General features: G+C 52.2%; 1 protein-coding gene across 2 annotated transcripts in view; it reads left to right on the top strand.

The window, feature by feature from the left end:
* The first annotated feature begins 466 nt into the window (after window positions 1-466).
* The window catches only part of ACOT11 (acyl-CoA thioesterase 11), a 53,353-nt gene continuing 32,023 nt past the window's right edge, over window positions 467-21,796 (top strand). The window contains exon 1 of one of the 2 annotated variants that reach the window (XM_055585786.1): window positions 467-896. In XM_055585786.1, coding sequence (XP_055441761.1) covers window positions 864-896 — 33 coding nt within the window. In that variant the 5' untranslated portion in view covers window positions 467-863. Of the gene's footprint in view, window positions 897-5,878; window positions 8,519-21,796 lie in introns of those variants that run through there. The other variant, XM_055585785.1, reaches the window with a different exon arrangement.

Below are 21,796 nucleotides of genomic sequence, written 5' to 3'. Positions count from 1 at the left end.
TCCCTAAGCACCAAGCACTTGATTCTGTTGGCCTGCCATGAGAAATCCCATGTGTGTGTCAAGTCTGCCTCACCATGTCTCTTGCAGAAGTGAGAGGGAGAAGGGAAAATCCTGGTTGTCTTTTAGTCACTAGTGGCTAGAGAGGGGCTGGGGTGGGTGTGTGCCCGGGGGCTGAACTCTGTGGTGCCCGTGGGTGGAATTAGGTAGGTGTCACTTTTAGAAAAGTCACACTGCCTATTTTAAGGAAGTGAGGGGGTGTGCCCTGGGCCTGGCCAGCAGCTGCTTGATGCTGGCAGGCCGGAGTGTGAGGTGGCACCCCAAGGGTGAAGAGTCCTAGCAGGTGGCTCTGGTATCTCTCTGGGAGGCTGCTGGCAGCTCCCTGGCTTCCTGCCACCTTCTGGCCTGACCCTTCGTGGACGGATGGAAACCTGGTGCCCGTTCTGTCAGTTTTCCTGGCTGGGACCAGGAGTGATCCCACAGCAGAGACCCTGTGGGGAGGACGGCAGGGGCTAGCAGTGGGGGTGACCAAGTTTGGCGGTGGCTGGAGGTGTAGTGAGTGTCCGGCTGGCTGCCAGTGGGCGGGCACAGGGCCCCTGACATGGCTGTGGCCCAGCTGGCAGGCTCTCTCCTTCCTCTGCGCTGAGCGGGCACAGGAGCCTCTGTGCGGGGCTCTAGGGGAGGAGGGCAGTCTGAGAAAGGGCCCGGGCTCGGTGATAAGGGCTGGCTCAGAGGGCTGGAGCCGGGAGGGGGAGGAGGAGTGGGAGGCGAGGCGATCGCTGTGTTCGGAGTTGGAGCCGGCTGTCAGAGTCTCTGACCAGTGTCTCTCCGAGGAGGGTGCTACCAGCTAACGGGCCTCCGCAGCAATGATCCAGACTGTCGGAAATCACCTGCGAAGGGTATGGAGGGTGGGCGGGGGAGGGAGGTTTGGAGGCAGACGGGAGGGGACTGGAGTCTGGGGATCCCAAAAGAGAACGGAAGTTTCCATTTGAAGTCAGAAGTCCTACATCTTCTCTCTCCCTTTCCACTGGCCATTTTCTAGCTCTCTCTGCAAGGAGAAATTTCAGAACTCCTGGGCTGGTTCATTATAAGCAACAATCACCAAATAAGCCCCAGGGGCCATTAGGCCGACTAGCTGGGTTGCGTAGAATCATCTTCGGCAAGTTCTTTGCATCTGGGATTCTATTCTGGGGGTGCGTGTGTCTCCCCATGGAGTTCCGTGCTTGTTTCTGCCGGATGACTGAGCTCTGTGGTTCTGCGGTGTTTAACTCTCAGGGTTCAGGGCTCGAAGGGCTTGGAGCGCTAGAAGTTACAGGCTAGGGGTGTGCGTGTGGGTGAGCGAGTATGGCAGACTGAAACCGAAGGGTTCTTGGGGACAGTGACCTCTTTGGGAGAGCACGTGCAGGACCAAGTGAGGGCTGTTGGGAAGGTGTTCTGCAAGGTAACCTTGCAGAGAACATTTCCCTGAAACCTCTTAACAGGGACTTCAGAGCTGAGATTGGATGCTGAGGCACCAGACAGACCCAAGTGCTCAGCGGTCCCTGGTGGGGGCCTTTGATTTGGTAAATGGAAAAAGGTTCAGGACAGACTGGCAGACGTGCTATGCTGGACGTAGAGTGAGTGTCCTCTGAAGACATTTTGGGGGAAAGCCTTTAAAAAGGGGTAAATAAAGACATCTCTTCTCCACTCCCTTCCTCTATCTGCACACTACCACTCAGCCCAGACCTCACCATCCTCAACTGGCCCCCGCACCTTTCCTTCCCTGCTTCCCTGTCGCAGGTCCACCCCCTCCTACTCACCCTCCACTACAGAGGTGCTTCTAAAAGGCAAATGTAATTTTTCCTCACCTGTTCAGAAGGCTGCCTTGGGTATCATGCTCACATTCCTTACCTTATATAAAGGGATCTTGGTAATCTGCCTCTGCCCCCCTTTCCCTCCTCATTCCCCCTTCCCTACGCCTCTGCGTTCAGTGTGGCAGCCATACCGAACAGCTTGCCGCTGCCTCAGTGCACCACGCTTGTCCCCTCCTCTGCAAGAGTGCTCTCTGCTAAGTGACCCCCCACCCCCACCCCGCCACCAGACTCCCCACCAGCTTCCTGCGAACTTGTCTCCATGATAAGTTTCTTCTGAGCCCTCCAATCTGCTCAGATGCTGCCTCCTCTGGAAAGCTTTCCCAGATTTCTCTTGACATGACAAGCCCCTGTGCTAGCTCCTTCCCACCATGGATTGTGTGTGGAATTTGCATGTCCATCTCTCCCACCACCCAAGGCAGCTCTTGGTGTTCCCAGCACCGGGTTGGATGTGGCCAGGCCTGGGAATGCTTAATGAACCAGTGGGCACAGGCAGCTTCTCAGTGAGACCAAGGATGGGATCTGAGCATCAGGGCTTCTTGGTCCCATCCCTGAGTGCAAGGCAGAGAGCCTCTTCCGGGTGGGTAGGGCTGTCTGTGTCTTCTCTTGACCCTGTTGTCTTTAACCCTTCATGACTCTTTTCCCATTGATCCTCATCAGGAACTGGGGAGAAGGCAGTGGAGGAGCAACATGTCTTTATCACAAAGATGACCGTAGTAGCAAATCCTTATACAGCTGAGCATGCTAGGCATCATATCAGATGCTTTGTGTTTATAACTCCTCCAGTTCTTTGTGAGATAGGTGCAGTTATCATCTCCACGTCCTTCATGAGGAAACTGAGTCTCCTCATGAGACTCAGAGAGGTTGAAGACTTGCCCAGTATCACACTGGAAGAAAGTGGCAGAGCGCAGATTTGAACTTGGGCAGTCTGGCTCTAGAGTTTGAGCTCTTAGAGAACTTAAGGCTAGGCCCGATGAAAGCTCAGAATGGGATTCCCACCCACGTGTCCCAGCTTGGAGCCCAGCTGGCATTCTGCTTCCCCACATTTGCCCCCGCCTGCACCCTGAGTCTGGGAGTAGAGGTGGGGGTGGGCATGGAAGTTGGGCTCACAGGGTGGCATAGGTGACCTCGTACTGGCTGAGAACACTGTGCCCTTGATCACCACCTTTGGATTGCTGCCTGAATGGCAGCTCTCCTTGCACTCCCCTTGTTTCCTCCTGAGTTCTCCAAGTTCTCCCGGAATACAGGAGGAGACCATTCTCTGAGTTTGTTCAGTTCAGTTCAGTCGCTCAGTCATGTCCGACTCTTTGTGACCCCGAGTTTGTTACCAAAGCGGTTTTCAATAAAAAGCAAGCAAACCAAAAAACTCCACCAAACTCTTCCCTGGGGACAAAGAGAACTGGGTTAAACGCAGTCCTCAGATAACCCACAAGCCCTGCTTCACAGGGTTCCAGGGCCCTTGTCAGGATCACATGGCACTGCAAACAGTGAGCATTTTGGAGTCGGCTCTGGCTCTCACCCGTTCCTGGGTACCCAGTGAGCACTGGCACGTGTGAGTGAGTGAGTAAATGAGGTTGCAAGTCTGATGCCAGCCTAGGGGGACGAGGCTGGAGGAGCGCTGATGCCCGTATGGTGGTGCTGAAAGGGTCGCTTTTCCTGTTTCTCTCAGTGGAGACCCTTCTTCCCCATGCAAGTGGTCAGTCTGTACTGGGTACTGAGTCCTGTCTTCCTGGGTTGGCAGGGACCTGCAGGCACCTTGTGGGAGGTTGTGAACCTCTATTAGACCTGGGTTCTAGTCCTGTCTAGGCAATTCCCCTAACAGGACTTCACTTACCCTGGGAATGAGGATGGGGTTGCCCTGCACCTGGTGGTGCTGCTGACAGGGTGGTAGAAGACCAGATACAGCTGTGGGCATCTGTGCACGTGTTCACGAGCCCACAGACCTGCCTGCTGCTTCCGACCCCCTGTGGTAACCCCCTGCTTCACCTCGAACCTGAGGACAGCTGTTGGAACCGCTCCCCAGCCCCACCCCCAGCCTCAACTGGGGTCTAGTTCAAAGTGTGGGGAGGTTTAGGACACAGTATTTGGCCACCTCTGGATTAATATCTCATCTTCAACCCATTGTTCACGCTTAACCTTAGGCCAGGTGCTCCCCTTTTCTGGTTGTTCTCTGAGGTCTCCATCAGCCTTGACATCCTGGGGGTCTGGATGTTTGCGAAGGGTTTGTGCACCACTTTGAGATTGGTCCTGACAGTGAAAAGCAGGGGCCTGGCTTCCTCAACTACCCCACTGAGTGGTGGGGGAAGAGAAAACTCTAGACATAAAATAATGTGTCTCTCATGTAGCAGGAACACAAAAACTTGTGAACAAATGGGCCGCCATGACGGCTCAGAGGGGGCTGAAGGGTTCCCAGAAGTCTTCCCAGAGGAGAGAAAACTCGGACACTTAACTTCAGCCTATTTGGGAGCCACATCTGAACCCCAGTCTCCACCATGGGTGGATAGACCTGGTGTTCTTAGTCTGTTTGGAGGACTCATCTTCATCCTTCAAAACCTGACTCAGCCATCATTCCCCTTCAAACCTCCATCCTTCTGCTCCCAGAATTAATGGTGTTTCCTTGGGATGGTGTGTTGGCCTCAGGTGTTTCCTCTACAGTGATTAGCCTGTGTCAGGGCTGAGTATTCTGTGATGAACCCAGGCTGTTGTGAGCTGACAACTAATGAGGGAGACACAGTGAAAAGGTAGTCAAAGAAATATACAATGGAAATCTGTGATAAGAGCTGTGAATAGTAATAATAAATGTCATAAATGCGAGCTAGGTGACAAGCTTGCATTAGTTCGTATATTCCTTATAACAAGTCTGTGGAGTAGATAGTGGTGCTGTGCCCATATTAAAGATGAAACTGAGACAGAGAGGTTAAGTAACTTGCCCAAGGTCACACAGCTAGTAAGTGGCACTGCCGAGATTAAACTCAGGTTGTTTGGGGAACAGAGAACTGTTAGAGAATAATGAGAGAGGTCAGAAGAGAGTTCTCTGACCAGGTGACAACTGAGACCCAGCGGCTGAAAAGGAGGCAGCCTTCAGCCGTGGGAGGAGTTGGGGGGAGAGCATTCCAGGCAGCGGGAATAGCATTCATTTGCAGGCTCCAAGGTGGGGGGAGCTTGGCAAGCTGCTGAAGGGAGGCTGACGTGGCTGGGAGTGAGTGAGGGCAGAGCAGCTGGAAGGGTCTGAGGCAAGGCTACGATGAGCTGCAGGCTGGGGGCCTGGGCCCCGTGAGCAGGGTTTGGGGTTTGGAGTGCTGTGCCCACCAGGCTGTGCACTCCTTGGGGCACTCTAGAGCCTTGGTGCCAAGGTGTGTAGTCCCTGCACGCTGAGCTCAGCAGCCCAGGGAGACACATCAAAGGAGTTCCTCTCTGAATGGCCTGTGCTGTGAAGGTCCCCACTGCTTCCCATCCACCCCGACCGCTCACAATTGGGAGGTTAGGGATGGTGGGATCAGCACCCTGATGCAGGCAAGGCACAGAGAAGTAAGGGGAAGTGCAGGGCTTGTATCGCTGGCAAGAGACTCAGAACCCCTACCTGCTAAGTGGGACCCTTTTCCCAGCCTTTGTCTTGGCCACTCAGTAAGTAGCCTCACTCTCCCACCCAGACTCAGCCATGCCAACCTCCTCTGCCTACCTTCACACACTGACAATGCAGATTCAGAGCTGACCGCCTGCTTCAACCTCATACATACCGTGGCCTGGAGAGGCTACACCTCTGCCCTTCATCTGTGCCGGGTCCAGGAGCCTGGGGCCAAGCTGGACAGTGCTAAGTGTTAACTGCCTTTGCGATGCTCACTCACTTCATCTTTGTAGGCCTTTTCCTGTGAAGCAGGTCTGTTCCTGCAGATCTTGTTAGATTGTTGGCAAGAGTAAAGGCATTGGAGGAGTGTAGAACTTGACACATAATTGACTATAGTAAATATTGGTTCTTTTCTTTCTGTCTCCTCTGGACTTCAGTTTCCTTAGTGGGTCAATGTCAGGGTCAGTGGGTTGGGTGATATGGTACATGCTACCTTTTGTTGAACACCTACTGAGTGTCAGGCTTAGTTAAACTTCCCAACAGCTCTGCAAGGCTGCTGGTTTTCATCTAGCTTTACAGCTGAGAAAACCAAAGCTCTGGCCCCGAGTCACTTTGAGTGAGTTACAGAATTCGAAGTCTTGTCTGATGCTAAGCTGCAGCTGGGCAGGGGCCCCGGTGTTGTGGCTCTTCTCCTTGTCCCGGGCTGACCTGGCTGAGCCGAGGGACTGACACCTCTGCCTTGTGCCTCTTGTGTCCTGTGGCTCCAGGGACAGAGGGTGCTGCTGGCTGGGTCCTCTGCCAGCTCCCTGGCTGTGGGCCTGCATGTTCCTGCCATTCCCAGAAGCAGCCTCCTTGTGGGTAGGAGGTGGCATCGAGCAGTGATGGAAAGGACCAGAGTCCAGCATTTGGGGGACACAGGGATGAGTCAGACTGGACCTGTCCTCAGGTGTCCCCTAACTGAAAGACTGAGGTTCAAACCTATGATGACAGCAGGGTGTGGCTGGGCTGTGACAGAGGGAAGTGCAGAGGTGGCCACTCACAGCCTATAGGACAGGGTGGTCTCCCTGGAGAGGATGATGGGGTAGCTCAGCTTTGAAAACTTTTCCAGGTTAGAAAGCACGGTCCAGGCGGAGGTTTATAAAATGTGGGAAAAAGTCTTTCCAAAGGAATAGGGAGAGCATTTGGCACTGACCCCTTGAGGAGTCCCTCCCTCCCTGGCCCCCTTGCCTATATAATATGTATCGTGCCTGGGCCTTCTTTGGTAGTAATAATCTGCTCTCAGCAAATCAGACTAATTAATAGTAATTAATGTGAGTAGACATTAAGTGTTAAGCCTCTCTTTTGGAGAGGAAGCCTAGTGAATGAGTAGAAAGAGTTCTGTTAGTGAGAAAAGCAAAGTCCCAGCCCCACCACCCAGAGCTGAGTGGCCTCAGGTGGCCTGGCTTCAGTTCCCTCGTCTGTACAAGAGGGAGTGTCATCCCTCTCAGGGTCCAGTCGTTGTTCCGTCGCTCAGTCTTGTCCAGCTGTTTGCGACCCCATGGACTACAGCACTCCAGGCCTCCTTATCCTTCACCATCTCCGGCATTAAATGGCTTGTGGATACAAAGCCATTACATAATGTATATAAATGCCTGGAACATAGTAGGTGCTCAAAAAAGTATAGTAGATGACTTCCTTGGTGGTCCAGTGGTTAAGACTCTGAGCTTCCACTGCAGGGGCTGTGGGTTTGATCCCTGGTCCGGGAACTAAGATCCTGTATGCTTCACCGTGCAGCCAAACGAAAAAAAAAAAAAAAGTATAGTAGACTGGTGGTGGGGGGAGGAGGGAAAATGTTGGTCAGAGGGTACAAACTTTCAGTTGTAAGATGAATAAGTTCTGGAAACCTGAAGTACAGCATGGTGACTGTAGTTAATAATAATAATGTCTTATGGCAGCACCCTTGAGGTGGCCCCTGGAGGCCCATCCTTCAGGATGTGAACCCTGGCCTCTCCATCTCTAAAACCGGCTCTGATCCGCCCTGGGGTGTGGCCCTGCTGCCAGGCCCGGAATCCAGGTCAGAGGTCAGGAAGGGAGTGGCTTTCAAGTCTTCCTAAAGCAGCCTCAGATTTACAGCACACTTCAGGGCTGAGCCAAACCAGGTGGGTCTCAATTTCCATTTGATCCCTTGGAGGGGCTGTGGAGAGACCCAGCTCCTCTCCTTCTCTGGTGATACTGCTCCTCAGAGCTGTGGGAGGGATGGTGGTCTGGAGTCAGAAGGCTCTGGCTGGTTCAAGCGGCTAGTGGCTACCTTTTCCCAGCCTTAGTTTTCTCATCGGTAACACATGGACTTGGAGGTAATAATGGTCCCTGTCATTTGAGCCTGCTTTGTGTCAAGGAGTGTAGCTCCATGATGCATAGAGACTGGATGGCCTGCTTACAGGCTTTGAGAGTGGTGGAGTATGTGGGACATATGGGCCCGGGGAGAGGAAGGGACCCAAAGACTGAATAACTTTGGGTCGAGGGAAAGGGCAAGCGCTTCCTCCACCCCCACCCTGAAGCTAAGAGTAACTGGTCCCCACCCACCTGCCCTTGCTTTGGAAGATATAAGTGGAGCTTCCAGGCTGCCAGACTAAGAGGAGGTATGTCTCACTCCTGCTTAGACTGGTTCTCAGCGAGACTGGGAGGGACTTCTGAGCCCGGTAGGCTCTCTGAAGAGGCCATGGTAGGGGGAAATGGTGATTCCCACAGCCCATGGGGGATGGACTGGCCAGGGACCACTCCCTCTCCAGCTTTCTCCATATCACCTGGAAGGCAGGAGAGCCAGGAGGCAACCTATGGAGGGTCTCCCAAGTGCCAGGCTTTTTCTGAAAAGTTGTGTGGGCTGAGTGATCTGATCCCCCTCCAGGGCTGGCATCCCCTGGGGCAGCACCCCTGCCAGGGTCTGGAGCCAGAAGAACCCACGTCCAGTCTCTGCTCTGCCTTTTACTGGTCATGTGTCCTTGTGTGGATCTTTCCACGTTCCCTGAGTTTCCTTTTCCTTGATGGTAAAAGGAGGACTCCTGATTCAGGGTGCACTGGAGAATTAAAGGACCCCCAAGGACTAGGCCTGGCACGCAGAAGGTACACAGTAAGTATCAAGTCTTTGAGCTTCTGGGAGAGCAATTTTGGGACAGCCCCTGGGCCATACACAGGTGGCTCTCTGCACATGGAGACCCGTCTCTTACCAGCTTTGTCCTTGTTGTTGTTCAGCCACTCAGTCGTGTCCTCCCTGCATCCTCCTGTTCTGTCCTTCTCACACATGGATGCTATCAGCAAGTCATGATGATTCCACCTCCCAAATACACCTGGGTCCATCATCTCTCTTTAGACTGCAGTTGCCCACGGAGGAGTCTCCCTGCTTCTTCTCTCACCCTGTAATCTGCCCCCACACAACAGCATGTGTGGGTGCTCAGCCGTGTCCAACTCTTTGACCCCATGGACTGTAGCCTGCCAAGCTCTTCTGTCCATGGGATTTTTTCCAGGCAAGAATACTGGAGTGGGTTGCCGTTTCCTCCTCCAGGAGATTTTCCTAACCCAGGGATTGAACCAGTGTCTCCTGCATTGTCAGGTGGGGTTTTTTTTTTTTACCACTGAGCCACGTGGGAAGCCCCATACGACAGCGAAGTGATATTAAAATGCAGGTCAGATCAACTCTCTCCCCATTCACAGCCTCCAGTTCTTCCCATCCCACGTGGAGTAGAATCCAAATTCCACTGGAACTTTAGGCTTTGGGCAGTGTGGGACTAGTTTGTTCCCTTCTCCCTGACACTGCTCCAGCCTCACTGCCCACTATACTGCTCCTCTGGCAGCCAAGCTTGTCCCTGTTCCTCTTTGGGCTCTTTACACACTCTGCTCCCCTGCCTGGGACCCTGTGCCCCCAGAGCCTTGCTCAGTCATTCTTGCTTGTCTCATTCAGATCTTGGCCATGACCCTCCTTGATCACCCAATCTAAATTAGCCCCTTCTGGTCCACCACCTTGTCTCTCTTTCACATCTGCTGTTTTTCTTCTTTTTAGTTATTATTAAAATTTTTGTTTATTTGGCTACACTGGGTCTTCCTTGCTTTGCGTGGGCTTTCTCTGGTTGCAGTGAGCAGGGGCTACTCTTCCTTGCAGTGTGTGGGCTTTCAACTGTAGTGGCTTCTCTTGTTGCAGAACATGGGATCTAGGCACGTGGGCTCGGCAGTTGTAGCTTGCGGGTTCTAGAGTGAGGACTCAGCAGCCGTGGAGTACGGGCTTAGTTGCTCTGCATGCGGCGTGTGGAATCCCCCCCAACTAGGGATCAGACCCATGTCCCTTGGCAGGTGCACCACCAGGGAAGCCCTCTTCTTCTTTTTAAAAATTGAAATATTTAAAAAACAAAAAGAATTGAAATATAGTTTATATATAATGTTGCATTAGTTTCATGTGTATAGGAAAGTGATTGGGTTATACATATATATTCTTTTTCAAATTCTTTTCTAATTATAAGTTATTACAAGACATGGAGTATAGTTCTCTGTGCTATACAGTAGGGCCTTGTTTATCTAGTTCATATATAGTAGTGTGTTTTTGTTCATTCCGAACTCCTAGTTTATCCCCACCCCACCCCCATCCCCTTTGGTAACTTTAGGTTTGTTTTCTATGTCTGTGAGTCTATTTGTTTTGTACATAAGTTCCTTTATATCACTTTTTTAGATTGCACATATAAATGATATATGATATTTATCTTTCTCTGCCTGACTTCGCTTAGTATAATCTCTAGGTCTGTCCATGTTGCTGAAAATGGCATTATTTCACTCTTTTTTATGACTAATATTCCATGTATGCATGTTCCATGTCTTCTTTATCCATTCCTCTGTTGATGAACGCTTAGTTGCTTCCATGACTTGGCTATTGTAAATAGTGCTCCTCGCTATTTTCCTTCTTATATCACTTTTCACTCTAAAATGATCTTGTTCCTTTGTTTATTGTCTGTTCGTGAGTGGAGAGTCTGGGTTGGTGTTCAGTGCTGTACTCCCAGTATCTTCTTGAAGGAAGGAATGGAGTTTTAAAAAAGATTGCTGTTGATCCCCAGCCAGAATTAGCCTCTTTCTAACCTCGTCCACTCCTGTTTAGTCTGGGTTTTATTCCTTACCAGGACCCCCCTGTCCTGACTCAGCCAGCCCTCACATCTGTAGCCAGAGGCCTGGCACCCAGGCCATATGCAGCCCGGCCCTCTCGCTGTCCCTCCTGTTGCCTGACTGTCCACCCTGTGCCACCCGCTGTCCCTTCTGTTCCCCCCTCGCTGGGCTGGGCCTCACACTGCCTGCCGTACCCCAGCGAGAGGCTGTCTCTTCCCTGCCACCCAGTCACTCCTGTCTTGAACACGTTCCTGCCTCTCACCTCCAAAGAGGCCTCCAGCAGCCCTTGGGCCCCGTTTGGATGCAGCAGGACTTGTCACTGTTGAGCTTGTGGATGGAGGAAACCATGAGGCCATTTTTGCAGAAACAACCATGAAGCTGGCGCCACCCCAGCACACATATATGTGATCTGTGTTCAGTTGTGTCTGACTCTGTGCAACCCTCTATGGACTGTAGCCCCCCAGGCTCCTCTGCCTATGGAATTTTCTAGGCAAAAATAGTGGAGTGGGTTGCCATTTCCTGCTCCAGGGGATCTTCCCGACTCAGGGACCAAATCTGCATCTCTTGCGTCTCCTGCATTGGCAGGCGGATTCTTTACCACTGAGCCTCTTGGAAAGCCCAAGCACACATACATCCTAGAGCAAAGTGACAGCAACAGAAAAACTTAAGTGCAGGTTGATAGCATGACTCTCATTCATTTTCATCTGTTTGGTTTTCTATCTAAAAGTTACAACCTTTCAGGTGGCCATGTGTGACCAAGTGTGTCTTCATTCAGTCCTTTAACCAAATGTTGAACACAGCACACAAATGTGGGAGATGGCTCCCAGGTTCAATTTAACTCACGTCTACTGAACACTCACAATATTCTGGGTCTGTGCGAACGCAAAAATATGTCTATTCCTGCCCTGGTGAATTCTTCCCTTGTGCCTGGAATGCCTTGTTCCCCATAAACCCAAGCTGGTTTCTAGTGATCACTGCCTTCTATTCCAAGAAACCATTTCCTTAGTGAGGCATCTTGAGCCTTTCAGGGGCCTGGGAGATGAGAATTTGTTGAGACTGGTTAAACTGTGAGTGGTCATCTGGGGGAGGCCCCTATGGAGTGCCACAGACACCATCCTGTTCAACATCTTGATCCACGGCTGAAATGAAGCCCTGATGGTAGACAGATGGCATGTTTTATTTGGAAGTGACTGTCCCGGGGTGGGGCTGAAAGGCCCATCTGATCCCCACCGTTGCCGGGAGCTTCCTGCAGCTCTCCACTCCACCCGAAGCCTGGGTCCTTGCCCCGAAGCTTTCTGTGGGCTCTGCCAAGGCTGCCTAGCCACTTTTAGTGGGCATCTCTTATCCTAGGGACCAGTACAGGCTCTTCGGTTAGGATGATTTCCTGTGTCCTTCGACAATGCCTCTATACTTTTAGATTCTTTTCCATTATAGGTTAGCAAGATATTGAATATAGTTCCCTGTGTTATACAGTTAAGTCCCTGTCATTTATCCATTTTACATATATTAATTGTTGCTGTTCAGTCGCTAACTTGTGTCTGACTCTTTACAACCCCATGGACTGCAGCACGCCAGGCTTCCCTGTCTTTCACTATATCCCAGAGTTTGCTCAAACTTATGTCCGTTGAATCGGTGATGCCATCCAACTATTACATACTCTGTCATTTCCTTCTCGTTTTGCTTTCAATCTTTCCCAGCCTTAGGGTCTTTTCCAGTGAGTCGGCTCTTCATACCAGATGGCCAAAGGACTGGAGCTTCAGCTTCAGCATCAGTCCTTCCAATGACTATTCAGGGTTAATTTCCTTTAGGATTGACTGGTTTGATCTCCTTGCTGTCTAAGGGACTCTATATTAATATTAGTGTATATTTGTTCACCCCAAATTTCTAACTTACCCTCCTCCCCAGCCCTTTCCCCTTTGGTAACTATAAATTTGTTTTCTATGACTATGGGTCTATTTCTGTTTTGTATGGAATCTAAAAAAATGATACAAATGCCTTGACTTTTTAATAATATGGAAAGCTGGTACTTTTTAAGCACTCTTCAATCCTCACTATGATATTATTATTCCCACTTTACAGATGTGCAAAGTGAGGTTTAGAGTGGCTTAACTAATTATACAGGGACACAGAGGCTGGGCCAAGATTCCAGCACAGTCTGTTTTCCTCTTGCCAGCCCCCTGTGCCTTCCTGTTTTTCCTTTTTCTCTCTCTGCCCTGATCATCCCTCTTTAACAAGCCTTTCTTGTGGGCTCAGATTCCTCTGAGACAGTTCAGGGCACGTGGGGGTGGGGATGAGACTAGGCCAAGAATGATAAGGCCGTCTTACAGCCAAAGAGCTTGAGGCTGAGGAAGGCCCTGGAACATGGTAAGTGCCCAGCAGAGAGCCACTGGGCCGTCTGCTTCAGCTCAGCAGATCCACCAGGAAGCAGGCCAGGCCCAGTTCTCACTCCCACCCTTCCACCTCCAGACTTCGGGCCTTAGAAGCAGCCCCTGGAGGGTTGGTGTCCTTTTGGTAGACCTCCTTCTGTGACCCATTCCTCTCACAGTATAAGGAAGTGTGTTCTGTGGATGAAGTCACACCTATTATTGCCACTCTGCTCTGCTTGGGACTGATTTCTTGAACACTCTCAGGGCAAGAAGTTGGAGTATGAGGGGAGGGGCAGGAGATCTGGTGATCAGAGACAGGCTGGGCCTCAGGGGAACTATGGGGACCCGAGCAGGAGACTGAGCCTGTAAGTGCTGCTTGGGGTTGGGACAGGGGCCCCACCTGCTGGGGAGGGCAGACGCTATCCCTCAGCGGAGGGGACTGCAGGGCCCAGGGCAGCAACTGGGGCCTCCAAGGGGCCACGGGGCTGTTAGCTTCCTGGGGCAGGAAGTCCCAGCTGTGGCCAGAATCCCAAAGGGCTGAGAGCAGCTCAGGCTTGAGGAATGTGAGCAGTGGGGGAGGTTGGGAGGGGGCCCCTTTCCTGCCTTCTTCACTTTTCTCTCTGGTGTGTGTGTGTGTGTGTGTCTTCCACTTGCTTTGTTCCCTACCAGCATCCATTCTTTGACCTCTTGTTTTTTCTATTTCCTCTCTTTCTTTCCCTTCTTTCCCTCTTTCTCTTTGTAACCCATCTCTCCTCCCCTCCATTCCTCTTCTCCTTCTCTCTCCCTCCCAACTTTGTCCTTCTGGAGAGGACTTCTGGTCCCTGTAACTGGTGTTTCCAGCTCCAAGGTAAATGGGCTTGTTTGCAGGATGGCTGGACCTGGCCCATCGCCTGGCTACCCGTTGCCATGGTGACTTGGAGGCGGTGTCAGGCAGGAGTCTTGGCTGTTTAGCAGGGGGAGCATGAAGGGCTCTGATGAAGGAGAAAGGCTTGCCCTCCTCTTCACCAATCCTGAAGGGCCCACCCCACTGTCAGGGGCTCCCATGGAGGGGTATTGCCTGTGAATGTGGGCTCCAAGCTGGGTACTATTGGAGAGGGTTGCCTGAGAGGCTGCAAAGTGGGGACCAGTCACACTTGGGGTCAGACTGCCTGTGTGCAGACCCTTCCTGCACCTTTCTGGGGTCTGCTGGAGGTAGGGGGTAGGAGGTGGCAAACAGCTCCAAGGAAGAAAGCTGCAGGGAGGCAGCTGTCAGTTGGGGACGGGTAGATAGAAGAACTCTGACAGGCAGACCTGCTGTCAGCAGAAGGGGATGCAGACACAGGGGAAGTGTCTACATCAGCAGGGAGTGAGCCTCCTGTCTCAGAGAGCAAGCAAGCTCATGTTGGACAGTCACTGGGCAGGGTGGTGGTGGTAACTGAGATATCTGTGTCTGAGAGGGCATATGTAGCCGTCCATGAGGTTTTTTCCTACTCCAGAGAGTTGAGGATTTACAAAGCAGTTTTTGGCTGACAGAGAGCTTGCAGTTTCCACTCTGGCGATAGCCACCTCTCTCCTTCACAGGCTGCTGACTTTGAGCGTCTAGTAGGACAAGTGCCCAGAAAAGGCAATGGCACCCTACTCCAGTACTCTTGCCTGGAAAATCCCATGGACAGAGGAGCCTGGTAGGTAGGCTGCAGTCCATGGGGTCGCTGAGGGTCGGACACAACTGAGCGACTTCACTTTCACTTTTCACTTTCACGCATTGGAGAAGGAAACGGCAACCCACTCCAGTGTTCTTGCCTGGAGAATCCCAGGGACGGGGGAGCCTGATGGGCTGCTGTCTATGGGGTCGCAGCAGCAGCAGCAGCAGGACAAGTGCCTGGACGCTGGACTATGCTGGGAGGAGGTCATGATGCCATCACTGTTTCCTGCAGAGGGTGTGAAGGTCCATGGGGAGGAAGCTTCCCTAGGGGTCCCGCCTGGCATGTGTGGGTGAGAAAGGGCCTGAATGCTGGGGACACAGCAGTAAACATTCTGCTGTGTCAGACGAGAGAGAGGCAATTACAGCGAAGCGCCCAGCTAGCCTTAGCCCTTGAGTTAAATAGACTTGGGTCCAAGTCCTGACTGCCCTTTATTGGCTCTAATGATTGTGTGTGTGTGTGTGTATGTGCATGACACTTACCCTTTTTGAGCCCCTGTTTTCTCATCTGTAAGATAGGAATAATAACAACATTTAACTATTAGGGCTGTGTGGGGATTGAGAGAGAAGGCGCAGAAAATGCCTGGCGCCCCACCTGCACATATCAAGTAATTAAACAAGGGAGCGTGATTGTTGTCAGTCTCCCCTGCATCCCTTTCCATTTTATAAGCAAGAAAGTTGGGGCCAGAGAGATTTAAAAACTTGCTCATGTGCCATCTGTTGTTCTGCGAAATGCTGCAGGAACAGTGCCCAAACAGTGTAGAGAAGCAGAACTGAGGATGTTGGCTGAGGCTAATTTGAATCCTGGCCCCACACAGCCAGTCCCTGCAGGTTCTGCCTGGTTGCCAGGCCCCTGCTACCCCTCCGTGTAGCAGCATTTCCCAAGTAACCCCTGTCTTGCTCTGTGCGGGCTGTCCTGTCCCTGCGGGCAGGCCCTACTCAGACTCAAGAAGTGCTGAAATGAAAGGAGAGCTGAGCCACTGAGGTTTACAAGGCACGTTCCAAACGCCGCCTTCCATCTCCGCATTTCGTTTCCCAGCAGTGATAAGCCTGCTGGAGGAAGGACAAGTCTGGTCCTGCCCAACTGCTCCATCTTCTCCAGCCTCCCTCATACGTGCACCACACCTCACAGCTAACTGGGTGCTTTAGTTTCGGGATCTCCTTTATTTGTTTCTAAAAACATGTATATATTTGGTTCTATCGGGTCTTAGTTGTGGTGTGTAGTAGGCTCAGTATTTATGACATGGGGGTTTCATTGCCCTGTGGCACGTGGGATCTTAGTTCCCCAAACTAGGATCGAATTCGTGTTCTCTGCATTGGAAGGTGGATTCTTGACCACTGGACCACCAGGGAAGTCCCTGGCATCTCCTTTAACCCTTACTAGTCTTGGATGAAGATGGGGTGGGGATTGTCCTCTACTTCTCATTAATTTACCTAAGGACTGCCGGAGTTCAGGCCCTTTTGCCTTGGGCAGACAGCCCGTGAGCCTCCATTTCCCCATCCATACCAGCGGGCAGTCGTTCTCTATCTCCAAACCCTTTTCACTCTTGGTGCAGAGGCAAGGGTTGCCCTGTAGATAGAGGCAGGGGGCCTCACTTAATCCCTGCTCTGTGGTTCAGCTCTGGGCGACCTTGGATTTGGGACTTCTCTGGATCGCCTGTGTACCTTGCCTGTGATAACACCTCAAATGTTTCTTATGGATCGGATGAGATAGGAATGGGTAAGCATTCAGGAAATGCCCTCCCTGCCCTCTCTGGCCCTTGGCTGACTCCTTAATGGGGCAGGAGGAATTCTCCAGATGACGCAGGTGTCAGATTTCAGACAAGCTATTTTTACCCTTGGGGGTGGAGGCAGACAGATGATGTTCCGACTGTTCTAGGATGGGGTGAGAGGTCAGCACTTCTAGTGGGGAACTTCTCTTGATTTCATGGCCTACATTCTCTCTGCCACATGGGGTGACACTGAGAATTGGAGACCCTCTGAACCAACTCATTCATTTGGTCCACAGTGAGCCAGGCTCTGTGCTGGGCCCCGTGGACACCAGGAGTAAAGAGGGCTCCTGCCGATGGATCTTTGTGTCCAGTGTCCACCAAATACTCCCACAGTTAAATGAATGTTGTCACAGTGGAGAACATTGCAGAGTGGAGGTTCCTGGGGCCAGGAGCCTGAGGATAGAGGGAGAGATAATGGAGCCGAGGGACCGGTAGTCATTATGGAGGTGGAGAGGAGAGGATGAGTGCTCCAGACAGGGAGTAAGCAGCGGCCTGAGGGGTATGAGGAACTGAGAGACGGTCAGTTGTCTGGGGGTATATGGTGTGAGCAAGACTGGGGGTGTGGCTGGAGGGCCTTGTGGGTCTTGTCAAGGAAGTCCTTTGTTGTTCAGTCACTCAGTCATGTCCACCTCTTTGTGACCCCACAGACCGCAGCACACCAGGCTTCCCTGTCCTTCACCAACTCCTGGAGCTTGCTCAAACTCATGTCCATTGAGTCGGTGATGCCATCCAACCATCTCATCATCTGTGGTCCCCTTCTCTTGCCTTCTATCTTTCCCAGCATCAGGGTCTTTTCCAATGAGTCGGCTGTTTGCATCAGGTGGCCAAAGTATTGAGTCTTGTCAAGGAGGTCCTCCCATAAGCCAAACAATTTCATGGTTTGAAAAGAGTTCTTGGAGACTCTCTAGTTAAATGCTCCATTTGACAGATGAGGAAACTGAGGCACAGAGAGGCAAAATAAACTATCCAAGGTCTCCTGAAGATGATAAGTTGATGGATATAAGTTCCACTTATATTGAGTTTTATAGGAAGGCACTAAACTGGAAATGCCTCGTGAAGCTCTACCTCCAAAAGAGGTGGGCTTAGCTCACACTTTCAATTATATCCGCTACCCCACTTCCTTTCTTGTCAGATTTAGGGTCAGGGGCAGGATGAACAGGTTGAAGGCCCTCCCATCCCCCTCTGTCCTCACTGGGAGAGCACAAAAGCTGACCAGACTGCCCTAGGCTGTGGGGTCTGGGCAGGGACTCAGGGTACTGGCCTCTTTTCTCTCCTTGGTCACTGACTGGCTGTGTGACATGGGTTGGTTTGCCTTCCCTCTCTTGAGTTTCAGATGGAAGAGTCTCTTCATCTCCAAGGCCTGTGGAGATATGAGTGTGGGCTTTGGCTGGTAGGTCTGGGATTGCATTTTTTTTTTTTTTTTGTCACACCACACAGCTTACAGGATCTGTTTCCCCCACCAGGGATTGAACCCAAGTAACAGCAGTGAAAGCCTAGAATCCTAACACTAGGCCACCAGGAAACTTCCCTGGAATTGTAAAATAAAATTTTTTATTTTATTTTGTTTTTTTGCTGTACAGCAAGCATGCAGGATCTTAATTCCCTCACCAGGGATCAAACCTGCGCCCCCTGCAGTGAAAGCATGGAGTCTTAACCACTGGATCCCCAGGGAAGTTCCATCTTCTGGGATTGTCTTAAATTCTGTCTGTCACGTCTGAGGTGCTCAGAAGCAATACACTGGCTCTCACAGCCTTGGTTTGTTCATAGTGAAATGGGTAGAATAACAGTGTGTTGTAGGATCTATATGAGAATTACTGAGAGAAGACATGTGAAAGCTCCTAGCGTACAACTTGGTATATAGTAGATGTTCAATAAGTGCTAACCAAATGAATGGCATCTAGGAGGTTCTTAGTAAGAAATAATGGTTTAATTCTCTACTTTCCTCACCCCCAAATCTTGAAAAATGTCAAGTGCCAATACACCCTGTAGCTAGAAGTAAAATGAGGATGTGCGTACAGGGCACTGGAGACCATTAATTATCTTCTAGAATGAAGGTGTCATCTGATGACATAAGGCCATCAGCAGCCTATGGAACATCGATGTCCTCCCAGCCCTCGTGCTGGCTTCACACACAAGTGCACCCACTTTTCATCTCAGAGCTTGGTACCCACTACTACCCTTTTTACCCTCGTCTACTGGGAATCTCAAGGCCAAATGAAATTCTTTATGGCAGCATCTTTGTGCGACTGGTTTCCTCACGTGGCTTCCCTAGTGGGTCAGAGGGTAAAGAATCTGCCTGCAATGCAGAAGACCCGGGTTCGATCCCTGGGTCAGGAAGATCCCCCTGGAGAAGGAAAGGGCTACCCACTCCAGTATTCTTGCCTGGAGAATCCCATGAACAGAAGAGCCTGGCACTCTGCAGTCCATGGGGTTGCAAAGAGTCAAACACGACTGAAGTGACTTAGCACAACACACGCATTCCTGACATAATTGCTCCTCCCTTATTTGGCTCCTTAGCTGTTTACATTTTGGGCCTCTGTACATACTCAGGGTGTATGCGTGTGCAGGCTGCCTCAGAGCCTTTTCGGGGAAGAAGACAGGGAATAGGATTGAAGGGTGTTTAGGAGGTTGACAGATGCTTCTGTGTTGCCAGTGGGAAAACTGCTGGGAGGTGACTGGTGGCGCTGAGAGCCTGGAGCCATGTTTGTGGGGACAGGGAACCAAGTTGGGCAGCTCCCTCACACTCTGGGAGGGTCTGGCTCTCTGGGGGCCTGGCTGGCAGTGGGCCAAGGTGCTTCTCCCCAACCCCCAACCCCCCGGCCCTCCTTCCAGTCCCCAGCCCTTGGAGAGAGGCCTGGGAGGGAGAGTGGGATGAGCAGGGCCATGTAGGGTCTCCTGCCCTGCAGTTGAATCCCTGCTTCTCTGTCACTGGTTCTTTGAATTCTCACAGAACCTCTCAAACTGGCTACCAGTCTTGCCTCCTCACGGGGTTGCCACGAAGTTCTGGTGAACTCATGCGTGAGAAAGTACTGTGTAAACAGTCTGGTTTGAACTCTGTTTAGGAGTCTCCCAGCTTATTTTGGTAGGAAGCCCAAACTCAGCTTTATAATGCTAACCTCAGTGCTCAGTAAATGTTAGCCACGTGGCAGGTGCATACTAGGAGCTGTGAACACTTGATCTTTAATTTCATCCCCATGATGACCCTGGATGTAGGTATTATGATCCCATTTCTTGCAGTTATGGAAGCGGAGGCCCACAGAGGTAGGCTGAGCAGCCTGCCTGAAGTCACCTGAGTTAGTTGACTTGAGTCCAGGCCAGGCTGATCTCCAGGGGCTGTGCACGGCCCTGTGGCATGGCGAGTGAGCTGAGAGGTTACCCAGGCTAGCTCCTTCCCTCCAGGGCTGGTGGGCCTCCTCTGTTCCAGGCCTGCTCTTTGAGGTGGTTCTTTGGTTTATTTATATTTTTGCTGGGCTGGGTCTTCTTTGCAGCACGTGGGCTTTTTCTCTAGTTGTGGTGTGTGTGAGCTGCTCTTGTGGAGCACGGGCTCCTAGTTGTGACATGTGGGGGTTAGTGACATGGGAAACCTTAGTTCCTTGACCAGGGATTGAACCTATGCCCCCTGCATTGGGAATGCAGAGTCTTAACCACTGGATTGGCAGGGAAGTCCCTGAGATGTTCTCTCTGCTGGCTGGTCTCCACGTTTTCCTGCTGATCCCTGTAGGGCACACCTTTCTCCCGGGGTCTTCTTTGGTTTCTGGGGACTCTTTGCCCCACACCCCACCCCCGCCTCTGTCTCCACCCACACAGGTACCTAGTACTTTCCCACCTGTTGCCCTTTGCCCTAGCCACTCCGTCGCCAGAGCCCCTGCTGTTCCTGCTTTTGTTTTCTGCTCTTCTCCAGTCCTTCCTGTACCTCAGACTGTCCTCTTCCTCAAGTCTCAGCTCCAAGCCTGCCCTTGCCACCACTCTTTTCCTCTCCTGTGGGCATTAATTTGGCACCTGCTCTGTGCCAGGCCTGTGTCCATCCCTGCCCTGCGGGAGTGCCTGTCTGCTGGGGCAGGTGGCTGTGAGAGCATTGGCTGCATGCCTCGGTCAGGGCTGTGATGGAGATAGTGAGGCTGCGGGGTCCGGGGAGGCCCTGACTCTCCCTGGGGAGGAGGCAGGCATGGGGAAGGGGCGCTGAAGAGGGGGTAGGAGGAAGGACTCACTTGGCAGGTAGAACAGATGGAGGGGTCCTAGGCAGCGGTCGTGAGAGCGTGGTCTGAGAAACCAGGTGTGCTCTGGAGCTAGGAGAGCAGCTGCGGGGGCAGTGGCAGGAGCTACAGAGTAGGGCCTTGACGCTAAGAGCCATGGCGAGCCACTGAGAAATCTTGAGCAGGAGAGTTGCCTCCTCAGGCTTGCCCTTCAGGAGAGTCTGTGTGGCCCTGGAAGGTCCCAGTTGTATGGACTGGGTCTAGCTTCCCCGGAAGGCAGGACGTGGTAGGTTATGGTTGTTAAGTTGGTGATTTGGGTTTTGGAAAGAGCCCTTCAGTGTTGTGTAGAGACCTGGAAGGAGGTGGAGAGACTGGAGGCCTGTGAACTGGCTGTGGAGGCAACCCAGTGAGTGAGCAGTGCAGGGGCCTGAGCGCATCAGAGTGTGGGGTCTGAGGGGTGGGGGGGCAGACCAAGAGTTCGAGGAAGTTGAATCCCTGGAGCTTGGCTACTTGGGGGACAGAAGAAGTCCAGGTTAAATCTGTTGTGTGGGCCGGTTGTCCAGTTGCCCAGAAGGAGCCCTGTGGCCTAAGAGGCTTTCCCCTTTACTTTAGCCTTTCCCCTAGTGTCCCCAGCCATGAAAAGGTTGGACAAGGTGGCCTTTCTTGCTCTGACCCAGCTGGTCTGTCACATGACTCTGGCTGAGGAGAAGGGACACAAAGCCCATAGTGTAGCCGGCTGGGGCCTCATCTGGGCTTACTCAATCTGGCCAGGACTGTTGCGGCCGAGTGCCAGTGCCTGGCATGGCTGCTGTCTGAGAGTGCACGTCTTTGCCCCTTAGATGCCCTCCCCACCTTCATGCGGGCTCTGTCCTCCCTGTCAGCTGTCCTGGCTCAGCCTTCCTGGCTGCCCCAGGCCCTGATTCTGTCCAGGGCTTCTGCTTTCCCCGTGACTGGCCCTGAGAGGAGTGGCTGGGCCCTGGGGCCTCATTGGCCAAATCCTGCTGGGCCCCCACATGCCCCGTCCTCCCTGGCTGGCTGCCTGCCCACCAGGGGGTTGGGAGGCCGCCTGGCCTGGCCTGCCCTGCCCTGTTGTGGCAGACTGCCTTGGAGCCCCAGGAAGTAGTTGGAGTCTGGAGGCTGTGCTGCTTTTCCCCTCGGCCCATGCTCCAGGGGCTCAGCGCTCCTGTCTCTGAGGGATGTGGGGCCACAGCACAGTGGGGCTGGTTCCTCTGCCAGCCCCAGGGTGGGAGCTCCGTC

Source organism: Bubalus kerabau, chromosome 6 (assembly GCF_029407905.1).
Source record: "Bubalus kerabau isolate K-KA32 ecotype Philippines breed swamp buffalo chromosome 6, PCC_UOA_SB_1v2, whole genome shotgun sequence".
Classification (NCBI taxonomy): Eukaryota; Metazoa; Chordata; class Mammalia; order Artiodactyla; family Bovidae; genus Bubalus; species Bubalus kerabau.
This window is presented reverse-complemented; position numbering and strand designations above follow the sequence as displayed.